General features: G+C 38.4%; 1 protein-coding gene across 3 annotated transcripts in view; it reads left to right on the top strand.

Annotated features, from left to right (window-relative positions):
- The window catches only part of TMEM39A (transmembrane protein 39A), a 30535-nt gene extending 15531 nt beyond the window's left edge, over window positions 1–15004 (top strand). Inside the window, exons 4-9 of one of the 3 annotated variants that reach the window (XR_003792420.1) lie at window positions 328–411; window positions 2431–2585; window positions 8519–8867; window positions 9647–9834; window positions 10770–10951; window positions 11817–11867. Coding sequence is in view for 2 of the 3 variants with exons in the window: in XM_029215205.1 (XP_029071038.1) it covers window positions 328–411; window positions 2431–2585; window positions 8519–8867; window positions 9647–9834; window positions 11817–11937; window positions 14526–14759 (1131 nt within the window). In the remaining variant the exon portion in view is untranslated. Of the gene's footprint in view, window positions 1–327; window positions 412–2430; window positions 2586–8518; window positions 8868–9646; window positions 9835–10769; window positions 11938–14525 lie in introns of those variants that run through there. The other 2 variants (XM_029215205.1, XM_029215206.1) reach the window with 2 other exon arrangements.
- The last annotated feature ends 1931 nt before the right edge of the window (window positions 15005–16935 follow it).

Raw genomic sequence — 16935 nt, 5'->3', positions numbered from 1 at the left:
TGGCATTTTAGATAATTATTCTTGCCATAATTCTGCAGGTTATCACTTGTTAACCCAAAACTGTAATCTTTTCCTTCTAATACAGTAAACTTGCAAAAAAGGAGAAGGTTACATTCCAGATAGTTTAAAATAGTGTTTGAAAAGTTAAAGCAGTTTGTCATGAAAGAAGTAGAAGGTAGGTAGTCTCTTCAAGGTCCCTCAAATTCCTGTGGTCTGTAAGTGTAAGATGATATAGGACAGTCTTTTGAGGGGGCAAACCGCTTCATGTAGTAGTTCCAACTGGATGCACATATTTCTTTCTGATACAGTTATTTGTTTCTCTTATAGAATTTTCATCTCATTGATTACCACCTGGCAGCATTCATCACAGTGATGCTTGCGAGGAGGCTTGTATGGGCCCTCATCTCAGAGGTAACAGCTCATTCACTGTATTCTATCACTTGTAGCTAGAGCTAGTTAGAGGTTGAAAATGTGAAATGTCCAAGTATAATTTGAATGCAATTATAAATTAATTTCTTTACTCTTACATGAATTGTGCTAGTTCTTTTTAAAAGGTTTTCTTACAGTATATTTAAAATTCAAGTGTGATACACTAATTCAACTGTTAGAAATCTCATTTGTCCAATAGGAGCTTAGTTCTATCTTCCGAGTTCTCCAGTACAATCTTTCTAATTTTGATAGTTGCAGTAAAAATAGGATGGATTTTAGGTAACTGTTGTTAAGAAGAGTTGTATGTATGTAAATAAAGAGTTGCATCTAAAACATTGTTTCAAGTAACATTCACTTGAAATTATTTATATACCATTTGTGGAGTTGCTAGCAAGAGACATTTGTTTGAGTTTACTAAAACTTAGAATTTTAAAATGACAGCATCCACACTTGCATAGGACTAATCTTGACCCTCCCTAGGTTAGGATCTCCTGTTATTTACTCTCCAATAGCAACATACTCTTTTCCTCGTCACACTCATCCCAGTGTCACCAGGGCAGCAGAGCTTGAATGTATTCGTCATTTTTGCCTTATTCCAAACCCCAAGCTCTTGTGCTACCTATATGTGACAGATACTACACAAGGTCCTGGGGATACAGTGGCAACCAAGACAAATAAGACCTCTTTTTGAGGTCCTTATGATGTCTTTATGAGGCTGCCCAACCAAGAAAGACAAATACTAAACTTAAATTTATTACTAATCCTAAACATTTGAGAATGGAGGCAATGGAGTAATTCCAGTGGCTTAGATGCCTTCCCTTGACTTTGGCACATGAGGTACATTGGCATGAGGTATGTATCAGGGGAGTGATATGCAACTCTTTGTCCTGCTGGGCTGAGAACAGCTTGAGCCTACTCTACAGTTTAAGGCCCAGGCCGTAGTATTAATTCAACTGCTTCTTTGCATTTATAAGTAACTACACAAATAGTATATATTGTGTATATATTATATATGCTGTGTAGTATGTTGGGTGAACTAAGAAATGGATATACAGGAGGGACCTGAAAAACTCCTTCTCCTTTCCCATGTGCTGTTGACTCCAGAAAATTGTTTTTCTCAGTTCTGACAATGCTATTTTAGAGGTTATAAGAATCTGTCATTTTCCCCTGCATTTCACTCATTCCTTCCTAGTTCAGTTTGAAAGAAAATGACATTGCAGAGCTTCATGTTTAGACAAGTATGTTTTCTTACTATATTTAATCAGTTTTAAAGATCTGGGATTAAAGAAGAATATTTGAACAGCTGTGATGTAAAGAACTAGAAGTAATGATCATGCATTATTTTCATATTTGCAAAAATCAAAAAAGAAACATTTATATAGGGATTTGTCAAAGAAGATCTGATTATTTTTTGAAGTTTCGGTAATTTATTAAACATTAATTCAGCAAACAGATTGGGGGGAGGATTCAAGGAAAAATAGAAACACTGTTGCTGCTGTTTAGGCCATGGCAGTCTAGTCCGGAGTCAGATAAATTAGTGGCTCACTATCTTTATGTATATAAAAATCACTCGTTGGTTTGTTAAAATACAGGTTCCTTGACTTGTGATTTTTGTTCCCTATATCTGGTGGTGAAAGTCAGTAGGAATTTGCATGTTCAGTAAGCAGCCCCAGTAATTCTGATGAGTGTGAGTCATGGAACATACTTTGAGAAGCCCCAGTGTAAATAAATTAGACAATATCATAAGAACTTAAAGGAGGTCTTTGTGAGGGACTATGGGAATTCAAGGAGGAAACAGCTAACTGTCCCTGGGGAGATCGAATCTTCAAGAATGAGGAAGATAAGGTGGGATGGACAGTTCTTCTTCGTTCCTTCCTTTTTTTCTTTTTTTTTTTCCCACAGTTTACCTTCCACTAAATCTACTAAGTCCTTACTTGAGTCACATTGCTTTTGAATAAAGTCACTTATAAGCTTTTCTTCTTGGTGCTTCCAAACTTACAGGCCACTAAGGCGGGTGCAGCATCAATGATTCACTACATGGTTCTCATATCAGCTCGCTTGGTGCTACTTACTTTGTGTGGATGGGTACTTTGTTGGACCCTGGTCAATCTCTTCCGAAGCCATTCAGTCCTCAATCTCCTTTTCCTTGGCTACCCGTGAGTACTCCAGTTTTACTATTTTATTAGTAAGTCTTAAATTATTTGGGTCATGCAAATGATAGTATAAAAGGGAGGGAAATGAAATTCTTCAATATAAAGCAGGAGTCCAGAAAATTGGAAAAATCAGTGGTTAGAGTGACCATATAACTTATTTTCTAAACTGGGATACAGCTGAGACAATAGACATAAACTAAGATTATCCCCAAGAGGTGTGGCTCTCCTACCAATGAAGAATATTTTCATTAGCTCTGTCCACCAAATAAAATTCATATACAATAAAATTCACAAATCTTGTGTACATATGCTGAGTTTTGATAAATGCATATATCTGTGTAACTCAAAACCTTATCCCAGTATGGAACATCACCATTACTCCAGAAGTTCCTTCATGTCCCTTTCCAGTCAAACCCAATCCCCCTGTCTCCCAGAGGCAACAGTGTTTTTTTTGTTTTTTTTGTTTTTTTTTTTGCGGTACGCGGGCCTCTCACCGCTGTGGCCTCTCCCGTTGCGGAGCACAGGCTCCGGACGCGCAGGCCCAGCAGCCATGGCTCACGGGCCCAGCCGCTTCACGGCATGCGGGATCCTCCCAGACCGGGGCACGGACCTGCATCCCCTGCATCGGCAGGCGGACTCTCAACCACTACGCCACCAGGGAAGCCCGCAACAGTGTTTTGATTTTTTTTTCCACCATAGATTAGTTTGCCAATACTAGAATTTCATATAAATGGAATTGTACAGTATGTACACTTTCAAGCTGTCTTTGACTCAGCATGTTGTTTTTGAGATTTGTCTGTGTGATTGCATGTATCAGTAATATTTCATTGTATGAATATACCACAGTTTGTTTATTCTATTGTTGGACATCTGGCTTATTTCCAGTTTTTGACTACTATTAAAAAGAAACTGTTATGTACATTATTAATACAAGTCTTTTTTTGCAAAGATACCTTTTCATTCTCTTGGGAGAAATATGTAGGAGTGGCACTGCTAGGCCACAAGGTAGGAGTATGTTTAGTCTTATAAGAATCTACCAGACTTTTTCCCAAAGAAGTGATACCATTTTATTCTTTCAGCAATTCTATAAGAGTCTGGTTGCTACACATTTTTGCCAGCATTTGATGTTTTCCATTTTAAAAATTGTAGCCGTTCTGATGGTTGTGTAGTGGTATATTATTGTACATATTAGCTTATTAAACTATTTTGCATAGTTTTAACTTGTTTACATTTGGCTAAAACCTTCTTTGTTAGATGTTAACAGATAGCTATCATTTATTAAGCTCTTATTAAGTGTTAAGTGTCGGGCTAGGTGGTGCTTATAAACATCACCTCATGAAATCAGAGGTAGTATATTTAGTCTGCTATAACAGATCCAAAATGCTTGTGGCTTTAAAAAGTTAGAAGCTCATTCCTCTCTCCTGTATAGTGTGTATTTAAGTTATCTCGGATAGTTGTGATAACTCCATGGTGTCAGAACTCAAGCTTCTGCTATCTTTTTGCTCCACCCTGCCTAGCAGGATAGATTGTAAGGGAGGCTGGAAAATTAAGTCTTTAGCAGGGCAGCTGTATCTCAACTAAAAATTCTGTTGCTATGATCCCCATACTGGGCATTAGTCACCTCACTGTGGTCAGGGTAGGTAGACCTTTGTGCTCTCCTGTCCCCTGGAGTGAAGCATTAATAGGCTGAGCACTTAGGTGTTGTCCTTCTCTTCCATCAGCTGGCTAAGACAGGACCTAACCACCTTTGACCATGGAGATCCAGGCTGGGTTCTGCTGGTGGCTCACAGAAGTTTGCACCTTCTTTGGTGGCATTGTCTCATGTCATGCTCGGGATGGATTTTTCTATCTCCAGGTCACCCTTTTTGGAAACTATCTGTCTCAGTTTGCTCTGCTCTATGCCATAATAAAGACTATTATTTAAGCCCGCTTTCTTCTTGGTTTTTGTTCACTGTTGGACTGATGTTGAAAGCCATGTTGAACTGTCCAGATGAAAAGGAATAGGTTTTGTGAGTGTTGCAAACTTTGTATACCTCAGTGGGGATAGTATCATGGCAGAGAATAGTGTTCACTCCAGTTGTGGTCTAATTTGCATTGTTGTCCAAGGCCTCCCAGGGTAGACTGCAGGGCTCTGTGGGACTAATGTTGAGTCCTGGATGTCAGAATTTTTGATGGGTTCAGAGGTCACCCTGAGATGAGGACAGTTGTGAGAGCCACCAGTGATTTTGGAGCTGCATGAGAGTGGAAGTCGTGTAGTCCAGGCATGTGATTTTTAGGACCCAGGCAGAGTTCCTGGATAACTCAAGTGGAAACACCTTTCATTGCTCACCAGTCTTCATTGCTACTGCAACAGAATCCCTCCCATGTACAAGGAGAGGTGATGGAGTTAACCTGTGGTTGGCAGAGTTCTACTGAAAAGGAGATTCAGATTTTTATGTGAAGCCAATTTCTATTAAAACTTAATTGAGCTGTATAGTTGGTATGCATTGAAATGAACATACCTAAAATGTACAGCTTGGTAGGTTTTAATACTTGTAAAGCCACAGATCCGTCATCATAATAACAAACATACAACACCAATATCTACCTTCTGACATGTCTCCCAGGACTCCCAGGCAACTACAGTTGATTTACTTCTTTTCCCACTCAATTAGTGTTTTCTAGACTGTTAATACCATTGGCATCTTAATGTATACTTTTGTATTTGTCTTTTTCTTTCATGATGCATAATTATTTTGAGAATCATCTAAGTTGCAGGTATGAGTAGTTCATTTTCTTCCTGAAAAATAACAGAAGGGGTTTTGTGGTTTGTTTCCAGTTTGGCCACCACAGATAAACTAACTATGAACATGTGCATAAAAGTCTTCATATGAATATATGGTTTCATATTCTAAAATGAATAACTGTACCCTTATGCATTCCTGTCAACAATATGGAAGCATTCCAGTTCCCCTGTAGTCCTCACCAGTATTTGATTGGTATGGTCAGTAGTTAAAATATTGGCTGTTTTAAAGTGTGTAGAGGTATCTCACTATAGTCTGATTGCATTTCCCTAATGATTCATAATGTTGAACATTTTTGTGTTCATTTGCCAGGTGTATGTCTTTTATAAAATGCCTGTTCTTTTATTTATAACTGAGAAGACAAAAGAATAGTGTTGGAACTTCACTTTTCTTGACTTTGCTGGGTGGAATAAATATTTCCGCTATTCACACACACAAAAAAATTCTGTTGCTATGGAAGAAACAGGAGAACAGTAGCTATTGGCAGACAATTAGCAATCTTTGCCATAGGTAAAGACAGATTAAGTGGTTAAAAATTTTTCCCATGGTTAGACAATTAATGAGAAAGACTCAGGTCTTTTTGATTCAGAGCCTTTGTCTTAACCATTACTCTAAATTCAGTAGTTCTCAAAATGTGGTTCCCAGAACAGCAGCATCAGCATCACCTGGAAATTTGTTAGAAATAGAAATTCTCAGAATCTACCCCAAACTGAAGCAGAAACTCTAGAAAGTATGGCACAGGATTTGTCTTTTAACAAGCCTGCTAGATGATTCTGATGCTAGCTCAAGTTTGAGAATCATTGCTCTATACTGTTTATGGTGCTGCAGTGTAAGCATGAATTTATATGGGTAGTGACAGTATAAAATAAAGGCATACTCAGAGATTGTGTGGCCAAGATGGCAGGAAGAGTCTTTCTATTGGTTGTACTGTTAGGTTCTAATTAAATTCCTTAAACGATTACTTAAGGCACTCATCAACTCAGTTCATACAGAGTGAATTTTCTTTGTTATAAACATTATTTTTCATGATTCAGATTTCTTATAAGGTGTATATTTTACATCAATTGTTTCTGTATTTCTAGATTAATATTTCAGCTGTTTGAGTTGGAAACAAATGATTTAGTTATTCTATTTATCAACAATAGCTGGTTGAATCATTTAGAAGGTTAACCCTGTCTAACTTGAAAGGCTTATTATGGATATATCGAGGAATATTTTGGCCAGACTGAAGAGGATTACCATCATCAAATGGCCAGCAAACATTTTAATTTTTTTAGATATGTAAATAAGCTTTATTCTTGGAGGCTCTCCACATCCCTATAAAACAATGAAATAATCATGTAATTTAAACAAGTTTTATGTCTAAATATTTACTAACCCTTTTTAAAATTCATGAATCATTTTCTTTACCTTACAAAGCTCTCCATGCTCTAAGCCTTTGATGTTACCCTGTATCAGTTATCTATTGACATATGATGCTGTAACGAACATCCACAGAGCCATGGTAGCATACCACACTATGTATTTACTGTGTATGTGTGTATGTGTTGGGATCAGCTGGAAGTCAGGAGACTCTCCTGATCTTAGCTGGGTTCAGTCACATATGTGGGATTGACCAGCTGTCAGTTTAGGCAACTAGGACAGCTAAGCTCTGCTCCATGAGTCTCTCATGCTCTGGCAGGCTAGCCTGGACATGGTCACATGAAATTGACAGAGTGGCAAGCTCATTTCAAGCTTATGATCCTAGCATGATACTTTTGCATTTACCCCCTCCCATCCTACTACTCCAGGGCACATTCACAGTGGATCCCAGAGCTGCTGCTAACCATCTTCTTAACTTACAAGAAGCTCATCCTTTCTCCCTCTATAGAGAACTATGAACAAGTGACGTTTGTTAATTTTTTTAAATAAAATTTATAACTAAATGTCTTTTTATTTGCTATTTTTAATATCTAAATTTATGTCAGTGAAATGATCACTTTATTTATTGGGTTGGCCAAAAAGTTCATTCTGGTTTTTCGCAAGATGGCACGGAAAAATGCGAACGAACTTTCTGGCCAACCCAATATAATACATACCTATACATACCTACGTTACAATGTGGAAGTTACTTAATGAGGACTTGGGAAAGTGTTTAAAATTTTTTTAAGGAACCAAAGTTGGAGCAACTATAAGAAGTTATGAAAAGGCTCACAAATTTTCAGTCCTTTAGCCAAGTAATTTTACTTGTAAAAATTTATTTATTGTACTTTTAGAATTGTTTTCATTAATCCGTCAAGTGTTTATTTAGTGCCTAGTATGTTTCAGCCACTATTCTAAGCGTCAAGGATATAGCAGTGAACTAATAAGCAGACTAAAATCTCTGGTTCTTGGAGCTTACATTGTAGTGAGGGGAGGATAGACCAAAGGGAAAAAACCCAAAATAAAAAACATGTAAAATATATGGAGTGGTAAGATCAGTGGAGAAAAATAACCAGGCAAGAGGAACTCAGAGTGCCTGTAGAAGTATGGTGGGTGATGTGGTGGGGGGGTACGCAGGGGAGCCCCCTCACTAAGAAGAGGAAACTTGAAGGGCAAGCCATTCAAAAAATACCAGGTGTACACAAAAATCTGTGTGGGGAGTTACTTATCCCAATGGTATTTATAGTAGTGGAAAGTAAGAAACAGCCTGAGTCCTAACAAGAGAGAAATAGGTAAGTTATGGTATAGCTACATGAGAATACTATAGTACCTTTTAGAATTGTTGCTGAAAAATATTTAATGCCATAAGAAAAAGCTCAATATATACATGCTACATAACCACACACCCAAAGTTAAAACAGCAGTATACAAAACAGTTTATACTGTATGAGGCTAAACATATAAAAGAAAAAGTATAAAGTCTGTGCACCCAACTGTAAAAATTATAAAAATGATTATTTCCGGGTAGTTTATATTGTTGTGATTTTTTGTAGTTTCCTATTCTACAGTGAATATATATTGCCTTTGTGGGAAGAAATTAAAGAGCTTCCCAGATAATGAATTTACTGTCAGCAAAGTCCCTATTATATTACATTCACTCTGATGAATTATGACTATTTTACTAACACAGTTATATGATCTGATCTTAGGTGGCTTCTGTGGTCTCATTTTCATACTCCCTTTTTTCTACAGGTTTGGTGTTTATGTTCCTCTCTGCTGTTTCCACCAAGATAGTAGAGCTCATCTTCTTCTTGCAGACTATAACTACATGGTTCAGCACCAGGCGGTAGAGGAGAGTGCCTCGACTGTGGGTGGCTTGGCCAAGTCCAAAGACTTCCTCTCCTTATTGCTGGAGTCTCTAAAAGAACAGTTTAATAATGCCACACCCATCCCCAGCCACAGCTGCCCCCTGTCTCCAGACCTCATTCGCAATGAAGTAGAATGTCTGAAAGCAGATTTCAACCACAGAATCAAGGAAGTTCTCTTCAACTCTCTCTTCAGTGCCTACTATGTTGCATTTCTCCCCCTGTGTTTTGTGAAGGTAAGTGGTTACTTGCTTTTATGTGCTTCCTGGATTTGTGTGTGAATGACATAAACTGGGTATTTCTTATTTAATCCCCCTTTTCTCTGTCTCCCCTTTGGCAGCCTGGATGGTGGAGTTCGGCTGCATCTGGAGTGCACTAATACCTGGTTGGTGGATAGATATTTCCATATCTGTGATGCACCCGTGGTGGTCCCCTCTTTTTTTCTTTTCTTTTCTTTTCTTTCTTCTTTTTTTTTAAGATTTTTTTTTTCCACCCAGTTTCTGGGGAGGATAAACTTGTACTTAGAATCCATATGTGGTAGCTTAAGAGGACTGAGGTTTCAGTAAAATTCAGCCTACCATGGTTGATCTTATCATGGTTATCACGAGTTTCCTTGAATTTAATCTAACCTTTAAACTTTACTTTAGTAGAAAAGAAAAATGGTCTGGATGTCACTTGGGCCCAAAATCTTTTGGGTCATTTCAGTGCCCTTCCTTCACCCATTGAGAAGCATATCTGCAGCTGGAGTGGTCATTCACAGAGAGCATTCACTTCTAGAAAGGAAGCACTTAAAGTATAATCGCCTCTCCCTTCCAACCCTAACTCATACAGCCAGAAAGTCAGGTTGAAGGATTTTGGAGGACTCTGCTCTTGAACTTTCTGCACAGACAGGAGGACAACAAATGCATGGGTGACTCAGAGTGGCATTTGTCTGCAGGGTGTATGTACACGCACCATCCCTGCCTTCTTGCTCACCAGTACATGGATCATTTCTCTCTCTTCTGATCTCTTCCAGAGTACCCAGTACTATGACATGCGCTGGTCATGTGAGCACCTCATTATGGTGTGGATCAATGCTTTTGTCATGCTCACCACACAATTGCTGCCATCCAAATACTGTGATTTGCTACATAAATCAGCTGCTCACCTGGGCAAGTGGCAGAAGCTTGAACATGGGTCCTACAGCAATGCTCCACAGCACATGTAAGTAGGTTAGAGGATAACACCATTTAACACCTTTTTACATGCTGCTGATCATGTTTATTTGCTTTGTATGTCACTCTTGTTCTTGGCTTTGAACACTGAATTTTTAGTTTTTGTCTACGTGGGTGCTTATCATCCCTCTAAACTGAACGCAGGGGATATTAACTCATTTCCACCACCATCCCCAGTCCCTCTTTAAATGCCTCCTACCTTTCAACTACCCAGTCACTCTAGAATGTGTAATTTATTTCCCAAGCTATAATCTTGGAGTTTTCTTTTCAGTCCTAACCCTTTGCCCAAATTCAAAGAGTCATGACATATTTTTAATTTTCTTTAGAAGACTGTGAGATTCATCTTCTCATCTTCATTGCCACAGCTGAATAGCTGCTGGATAATTGTCTTATACTTAGGCAGCTGGAATTTGCTTCTCTCATCTTTTCTTTCTAATAAATGTAAATTTGTACTAGTGATTTTCCTAGCCCGCATTTTATTTGTTTATTTATTTTTGCTTTTTGGGTTTTTTGTTTTGTTGTTGTTGTTTTAGCCTGCATCTTTAATTGTGTTTTTCTTTTCTTCCTAAACTCACTAATGAATGTTGCCCTGCTTTTCCTAAATTTGAATGAAAACTGTCCCTAAGTGAGTTCTTTCTGAGTATTCCTCTCATTGTGTCCCCCTATTAGTCATTTCTCTGCATGATCCCTGTGGTCCAGAATGACTGACTTTAGAACCCTTTTATTCACTTGCTTCTGAGCCTTTCATCATGCCTCTCTCTCAGACCTGGACCATCTTCATCTTCCTTTTATAATTTGAACATTTCACAAATTTCATCACCTAGAAATTCTTTCCTAATTAAGGGGGACAGATTGAGGTGACATTCCCTTCCCCCTCCCCCTCAGAGTGCTCCCTTCAATTATTTGCCTTGATGTCTGATACAGATTAGCACAGGCCTTCAAGCCCAGGAACTGAAAAGAGATTGGGCCAGGCTGAAAAGAAACCCGACTGTGGGCAAAGGACAAATTTCAATAAAAATTGAAAATACAATCCACAGTACTAGTACTGTACATCTTCAGGCTCCTGATGGCACATGGCCATGAGGTGTATCATCATTTTAATGCTGGTAAGTGTGAGCAAGGCTGACGGAACATTTTCTGAACTGGGAAAGCTTCAGGGTGCTAGAATTTTTTTTTCTTTAACATATTTAAAATGCTGTCCCAGTTCTTACCCTAGGAAACTAACCTTTCCAAAATCAGGAAGAGATGAATTAACTTAGATTTTTTAAAAAGCTTAACCTGAAGATCCCCATCCCCACCCCAACTCCATTACGTTGGTGCTGGAAAGAATGAAGCTTCTTCCATAACTTCTTTTTCCTAGAGAAACCTCTATAAAAAAAAACCAAGAAAGTGGTAAAAAGAAAAGTCTGTGTGTCGGTACCTTGTGTGTCTCTGTGTTCTTCTGTATAGCTTCTCACATATATGAAGCATTTGAAGTGTGTGATAAATGAATAGATTTTCTGTAGCTTTTTGGGATGTAATTCTGCAGTAAATGTCATGCTAGTTTGATAATGTGTGAATTTCTCCACTACTCTTACTACCATCCACTCTCTCTTCTTGTTTGTTCCCTCTAGCATTTCCACCAATAGACTCTACTCACTTGGGATTGAGGTGACAGTCCACCTGCTTACACTGGATTTTCTGGCTCATAGATGCCTTCCTTACACGTTTATTTCTGCTTGTTCTCCTAAGCCTCTTAAGTCCTTTGACACTGAGTTAACTTTGCAGTTTCTCTCTACTATATAGCAATGAAGTTATAATAAATCCTTTTTGACTGCTTCCAGTTTGACCATGGAATTACTGTATTTTCAGAATTCAGGCAGATGAAGCCTTGAATACTTAATCCTTTCCATAGAAGTATAGCTGGCCTTGCCAGACACTGTCTTATCTGTAATTGCCAATAGGCTAACATTGCATTTCTTTCTCCCTTAGTTGGTCAGAAAATACAATATGGCCTCAAGGGGTGCTGGTGCGACACAGCAGGTGCTTATATAGAGCCATGGGGCCTTACAACGTGGCAGTGCCTTCAGACGTATCCCATGCCCGCTTTTATGCAAGTACAGCTTATTTCTTTTCAAACATAAGCTTAGGAGTAAGTGTTAGGAGGTTACTCTGTGTGTAAGCATCTAGCACAGTGTGTAGCACATACTAGGAAATTAAGACAGGGTAATTATTTTACTACTATAATGGCCTCTGTCCTTTGGAAATATCTTCTGAAAGGCAGATTGAAGGTGAAAATACCTATTTCTCAATTTTAATAGCTTGACTGATTTCTCTAGTTACATTGGAATTTGTTGAGTCTAGTGTTACTTGAAACAAGTACACAATTATTTGAGACTTCCATTTTTCATCTTACAACTTTTATTTGCAGTAGTTTGGTTTAGTGGTGTCCTTATTATAATATATCTGTGTATCCTTAAGCAATATTTAATATAGTAATAATGTGATGGTTTTATTTTTTGGTATTTGTCATATGTATCATCTCCTTAAAATACTTTGACTTCCCGTTTGAAACTCAGGCAAATGCCATGATCTGTGGCCTTTTACCTTCTCTTGGATTAAAAGGAAAAAAGGCTTAAAAGTTTAAAAGGAAAAAGCAGTAGACACCCACTAAATCCAGGTTCTGTTCCATTTGAATTTACACCTTGGGTTATGTTCTATTTGATCTTTCACTTTTCCAGAAATTCTGGCTCTAGGAGGCAAAAGTATTTACTTATAAGAGAAAGGCCAGCTGATTGATGGGAGAGGGGAAAAGAAGGTACATGCAGGGAACTGTTTTTAGTAAAAATGTACATAGTGCAGTGCATTGCCTTTGAATGGAGAGCATGTTCTGAAAAAGAATTGGAAATTTTATTTATTTTTTAGATGCTTGAATCCCTTTCTCCCTCCCATCACTCCCTCCATCCCTCCCAGCTCCTTATGAGGGTACTTGGATTTCCTGGCTCTGCGGGCGTTTGCTACTAAGGGCCTTTTAATTAAATACTGGAAACTTGCATCAGGGCAGGATGCTTATAAATAATATGGTAGGGGAGGGTGGGGCAAGGTGAAAGGCCTTTGAATGAGGGAAATACCGTAATCTCCTAGACTCCTGTGGGATTGCCTTAAGATGGAGGAGTGGACTTAGGTTACAACTACATAAGCGTTTGGTTTCTACACAGAATATTTAATTCAGCCAGCTGAGTTCCACAGGCCATTAAGGACATCTGTTGGCTCTTGCAGTCCCCTGGAAACCTACAGTAACCAGATAGTTTATTAAAATTTTCTGCTTGAAATATAAGTATTTTCCTTGCTAGTGTTGGACAGCTGAAGAATCAGGTGGAATCCATAGAAGAAAGATTAAGGAAATTAACTTGTTACTGATTTTGCGTGACCAAAGTAAATCAGTGCTTCTCAAAATGGTCATTGGGTCACTTAGAGTCAGAATCTCTGAAGGATCCTAGGAATTTGCAGCATTTGCATATTTGGAAATGATTCTTAGGCACACTGTTTAAGAACACTCACTTAAAATGTGCCTATTACCTGTAGCTCTGGCTGTCCTCACATTTTTACTCATTCAGTTTATAGCTTACTTGCACATTTAATTATAATTGTTATAATTGCCACAGAATCTGAAATTGCCTAATTTTTTTTTTAGAATGTTAATTCTGAGCCAATTTTATACATGATATTACTGGAGATCATGTAATAAAACCCAGGTAAACATGTTCTTCCTCCCGCAGAAGGATCCTGAGAACCCAGTTACCTTTTAGAGCTGTCATGATGATTTGGTTTATTCTCGGATTCGAGTCCTGAGGTCTAAATTATTCTTTTAGATCTGATATACTACCATTATCACAGTTCGCATTCTTTGACCTCTATCTTCCTATTCATAATACATTTTTATTAGTCAACCAGGATTTAGCCTCTTAGACTGAAGAATTTGGTGGGAATGAAAACAGGTCTGTTTTTAGCCAAACTCTAATTCTGACTAATTTTTCCCTCCTTCCTCATTGTTCTTTGTTCACCCTACTTATCAATACCCAGAAAAACTGAACAAAATAAAACAGACAGCATGGTGGGTAACAGTTTAAGAAAAAAATTAAGAAATTACTGTATTGATATTTCAACTTATATTACCACTGCTCCCTGCAGACTTGTCTAGTGTAGGTGTTTATGTCTTAGACCAGCCCACAAACTAACAATGATTTTTGTATTTTTAAGCAGTTACATTTTAAGTGGTTATGAGTTACTTACATATAATATCCTCAGTTTTTGTCTCTTGACTTGAGAGTCTAAAATATTTCCCATTTGGTCCTTTATCCAGCCCCTGTCTTAGATAAATAAATATACTTTTGGTTATCTCAAATAAAATATATACCTAAGATAAAATCTAGGAAAAATTTTTGAGGCAGAGTTCTTTTGGATATAATCCCTTTTCATGTCTCGGGGTGTTGAAATAAAATGTATTTCATTATTACTTGAGCAAAAAAGAAAGGGTTTAGGTCTCTATAGCAAGAAATAGCCTGATTGATACTCAATAAGCAGATCTGCTTGTTAGTGCACATAGGAGCCTGTAAATATGAAATGATTTTAGAAGAAAAATGTGAGAATTACTGCAGTCTTTTCTATGAAATAACATTTTGCTTTTTAACTTCCTTACAGTTCCTGTTTCATCGTCCATTAAGGCTGTTAAATCTGCTTATCCTTATTGAGGGCAGTGTTGTCTTCTACCAGCTCTATTCCTTGCTGCGGTCGGAGAAGTGGAACCATACACTTTCCATGGCTCTCATCCTCTTCTGCAACTACTATGTTTTATTTAAGCTCCTCCGGGACAGAATAGTATTAGGCAGGGCATACTCCTATCCACTCAATAATTATGAACTCAAGGCAAACTAAGCTGCCTCTCAACAGTGAGGGAGAACTCAGATAAAAATATTTTCATACGTTCTATTTTTTTCTTGCGATTTTTATAAATATTTAAGATATTTTATATTTTGTATACTATTATGTTTTGAAAGGTGGGGAGGGCAAGGGACATTAAATGTATCCATAAACAAGATGATGTGATCTTTCCTGTGTTAGTATATCTGAATAATATACAGAGGAGAGGTGTGCCTCTCCAGTAAAGAGATTGATTTGTTTGTATGGCTCTGGAATAACTTATTCACTTATGAACACATCTCATATATCACTTGACACAGTACCTTTTGCGTGTCTACTTTCCTTCTAGTCTTTCTCATTATCTTTAGTCCTTAGCTGGCCTTATTGCTACAGAAAGAGAGAGATCAGTGGAGTTGCCTGACAGCACTCATTGTCTTTTTTTTTCTGATTGGCAGATAGTACTGGAATGCATGGGGCAAAAGTGGGTTTTCGTCCTGGTGGGGTTCTCTTTGCTGCCTACTGGGAGGAAGCATTTCTAAGGTAGGAACTCAGCGTTCTATCTGCCGTATGACATTTAAATATACTTTTGTGTGAGCTCTTACCCTGAAACAGGGTATTGTTCTCATTTTCCCTGTTCTTTCACTTCTTTTGCTTGTAAAGATTTTCCTTTTATTGTTAGCTGTTTTGAAAGAATACTTTTTAGGACAGAATAGAGTGCCCAAACTTATGAAGGAGTTGGTGTGTGACTAGATCAGTGGGAGAAGATGAGCACATATCCCCTGGGCTGGGGTCTGGGCAGGTTGAAGACACCAAGTTACTGGAAAAATGGATGCAGTCTAGCAGCAACTCTGCTACAGAGGCATGTTTAGAGTTACCAGCAGAAGTGAAATATGAGAATTTACTTTTTTGTCCTCAGGTAGTTTGATCTGTGTGTGTTTTGAATTTCATACTCCAGAGCCTTCATGTCTGTGAGCATTAACCCCTTTCAGTCCATTTTCTTGAGAGGTGATATACTTAGTCAGTTGATGTCACTAGTCATCTGAATTTCTGAGGCCTTGTCCTGAGAGCCTGAAATATATTCTCATGTGTTTTCTATGCTCACTTTGGCTTTTTTACACTGAAACACAATATGGCTTATGAAGTAAAAAAAAAAAAAAAAATCACGTAATTCATAAACTGGCTCTGAAAACAGTTCTTGCAGAAGAGTCCCCAACAGGTTTTCAGCAAAGGCAGCATTGTGAGGAGTAGGTGTGTGTACAGCTACCCAAGGTGACTACTATGTGTAACCATTGTTTCCTTAAATATTTTGATGGATACACTTTTTTTTTTTTAAGTTACGTAATTTGGCAGTCAATATGAGTGTATTCAGTCATTCAACAAATACGTGTTGGCCACCAGGCACAATTTTATGCACTGGGGATATAGCAGTGAGTGAGAAAAGCAAAGGCCCTACCTCAAGAGCTTACCATGTGGGGGGCGGGGGGTGCAAAATATGCTGTAAACAAACATATAATTTAATGTCTCCTGGTAGTAGCAATAGGTGTGGTAAAGCGAAAATTAAAAACAGATCAAGGAAATAGAAAGTGCTAGGAATGGCATTGCTAGAAGGCATCTTTTTTTTTTTAAAATAAATTTATTTATTTATTTATTTTTAGCTGCACTGGGTCTTCGTTGCTGCGCCTGGGTTTTCTCTAGTTGCGGCAAGTGGGGGCTACTCTTCACTGCGGTGCGCGGGCTTCTCATTGCAGTGGCTTCTCTTGTTGAGGAGCACGGGCTCTAGGCATGCGGGCTTCAGTAGTTGTGGCTCGCGGGCTCTAGAGCGCAGGCTCAGCAGTGTGGTGCATGGGCTTAATTGCTCCACGGCATGTGGGATCTTCCTGGACCAGGGCTTGAGCCCGTATCCCCTGCATTGGCAGGCGGATTCTTAACCACTGTGCCACCAGGGAAGTCCCTAGAAGGCATCTTCGAGGAGATGATTTCTGAGCAAAGATCAGATGAAGCAAGACCGAGGAGAATTCCATGTTACAGTAACAGCAAAGTGAGTGCCCTCAGGTGGGAATAATTTTGGTACATTGGAAAAATAACAAGATAACCAGTGTGTTGGTTGTTTTTGTAAAGTGGTTCAGCCTAAATATGGTGGTTCTTGAGTGGGGGAAGGTGGGAAAGCTGCCATCTCAATATTCTTTCCTTA

The sequence above is a fragment of the Monodon monoceros genome, unplaced genomic scaffold, assembly GCF_005190385.1.
Source record: "Monodon monoceros isolate NGI ecotype Baffin Bay Population unplaced genomic scaffold, NGI_Narwhal_1 Super_Scaffold_11, whole genome shotgun sequence".
Classification (NCBI taxonomy): domain Eukaryota; kingdom Metazoa; phylum Chordata; class Mammalia; order Artiodactyla; family Monodontidae; genus Monodon; species Monodon monoceros.
This window is presented reverse-complemented; position numbering and strand designations above follow the sequence as displayed.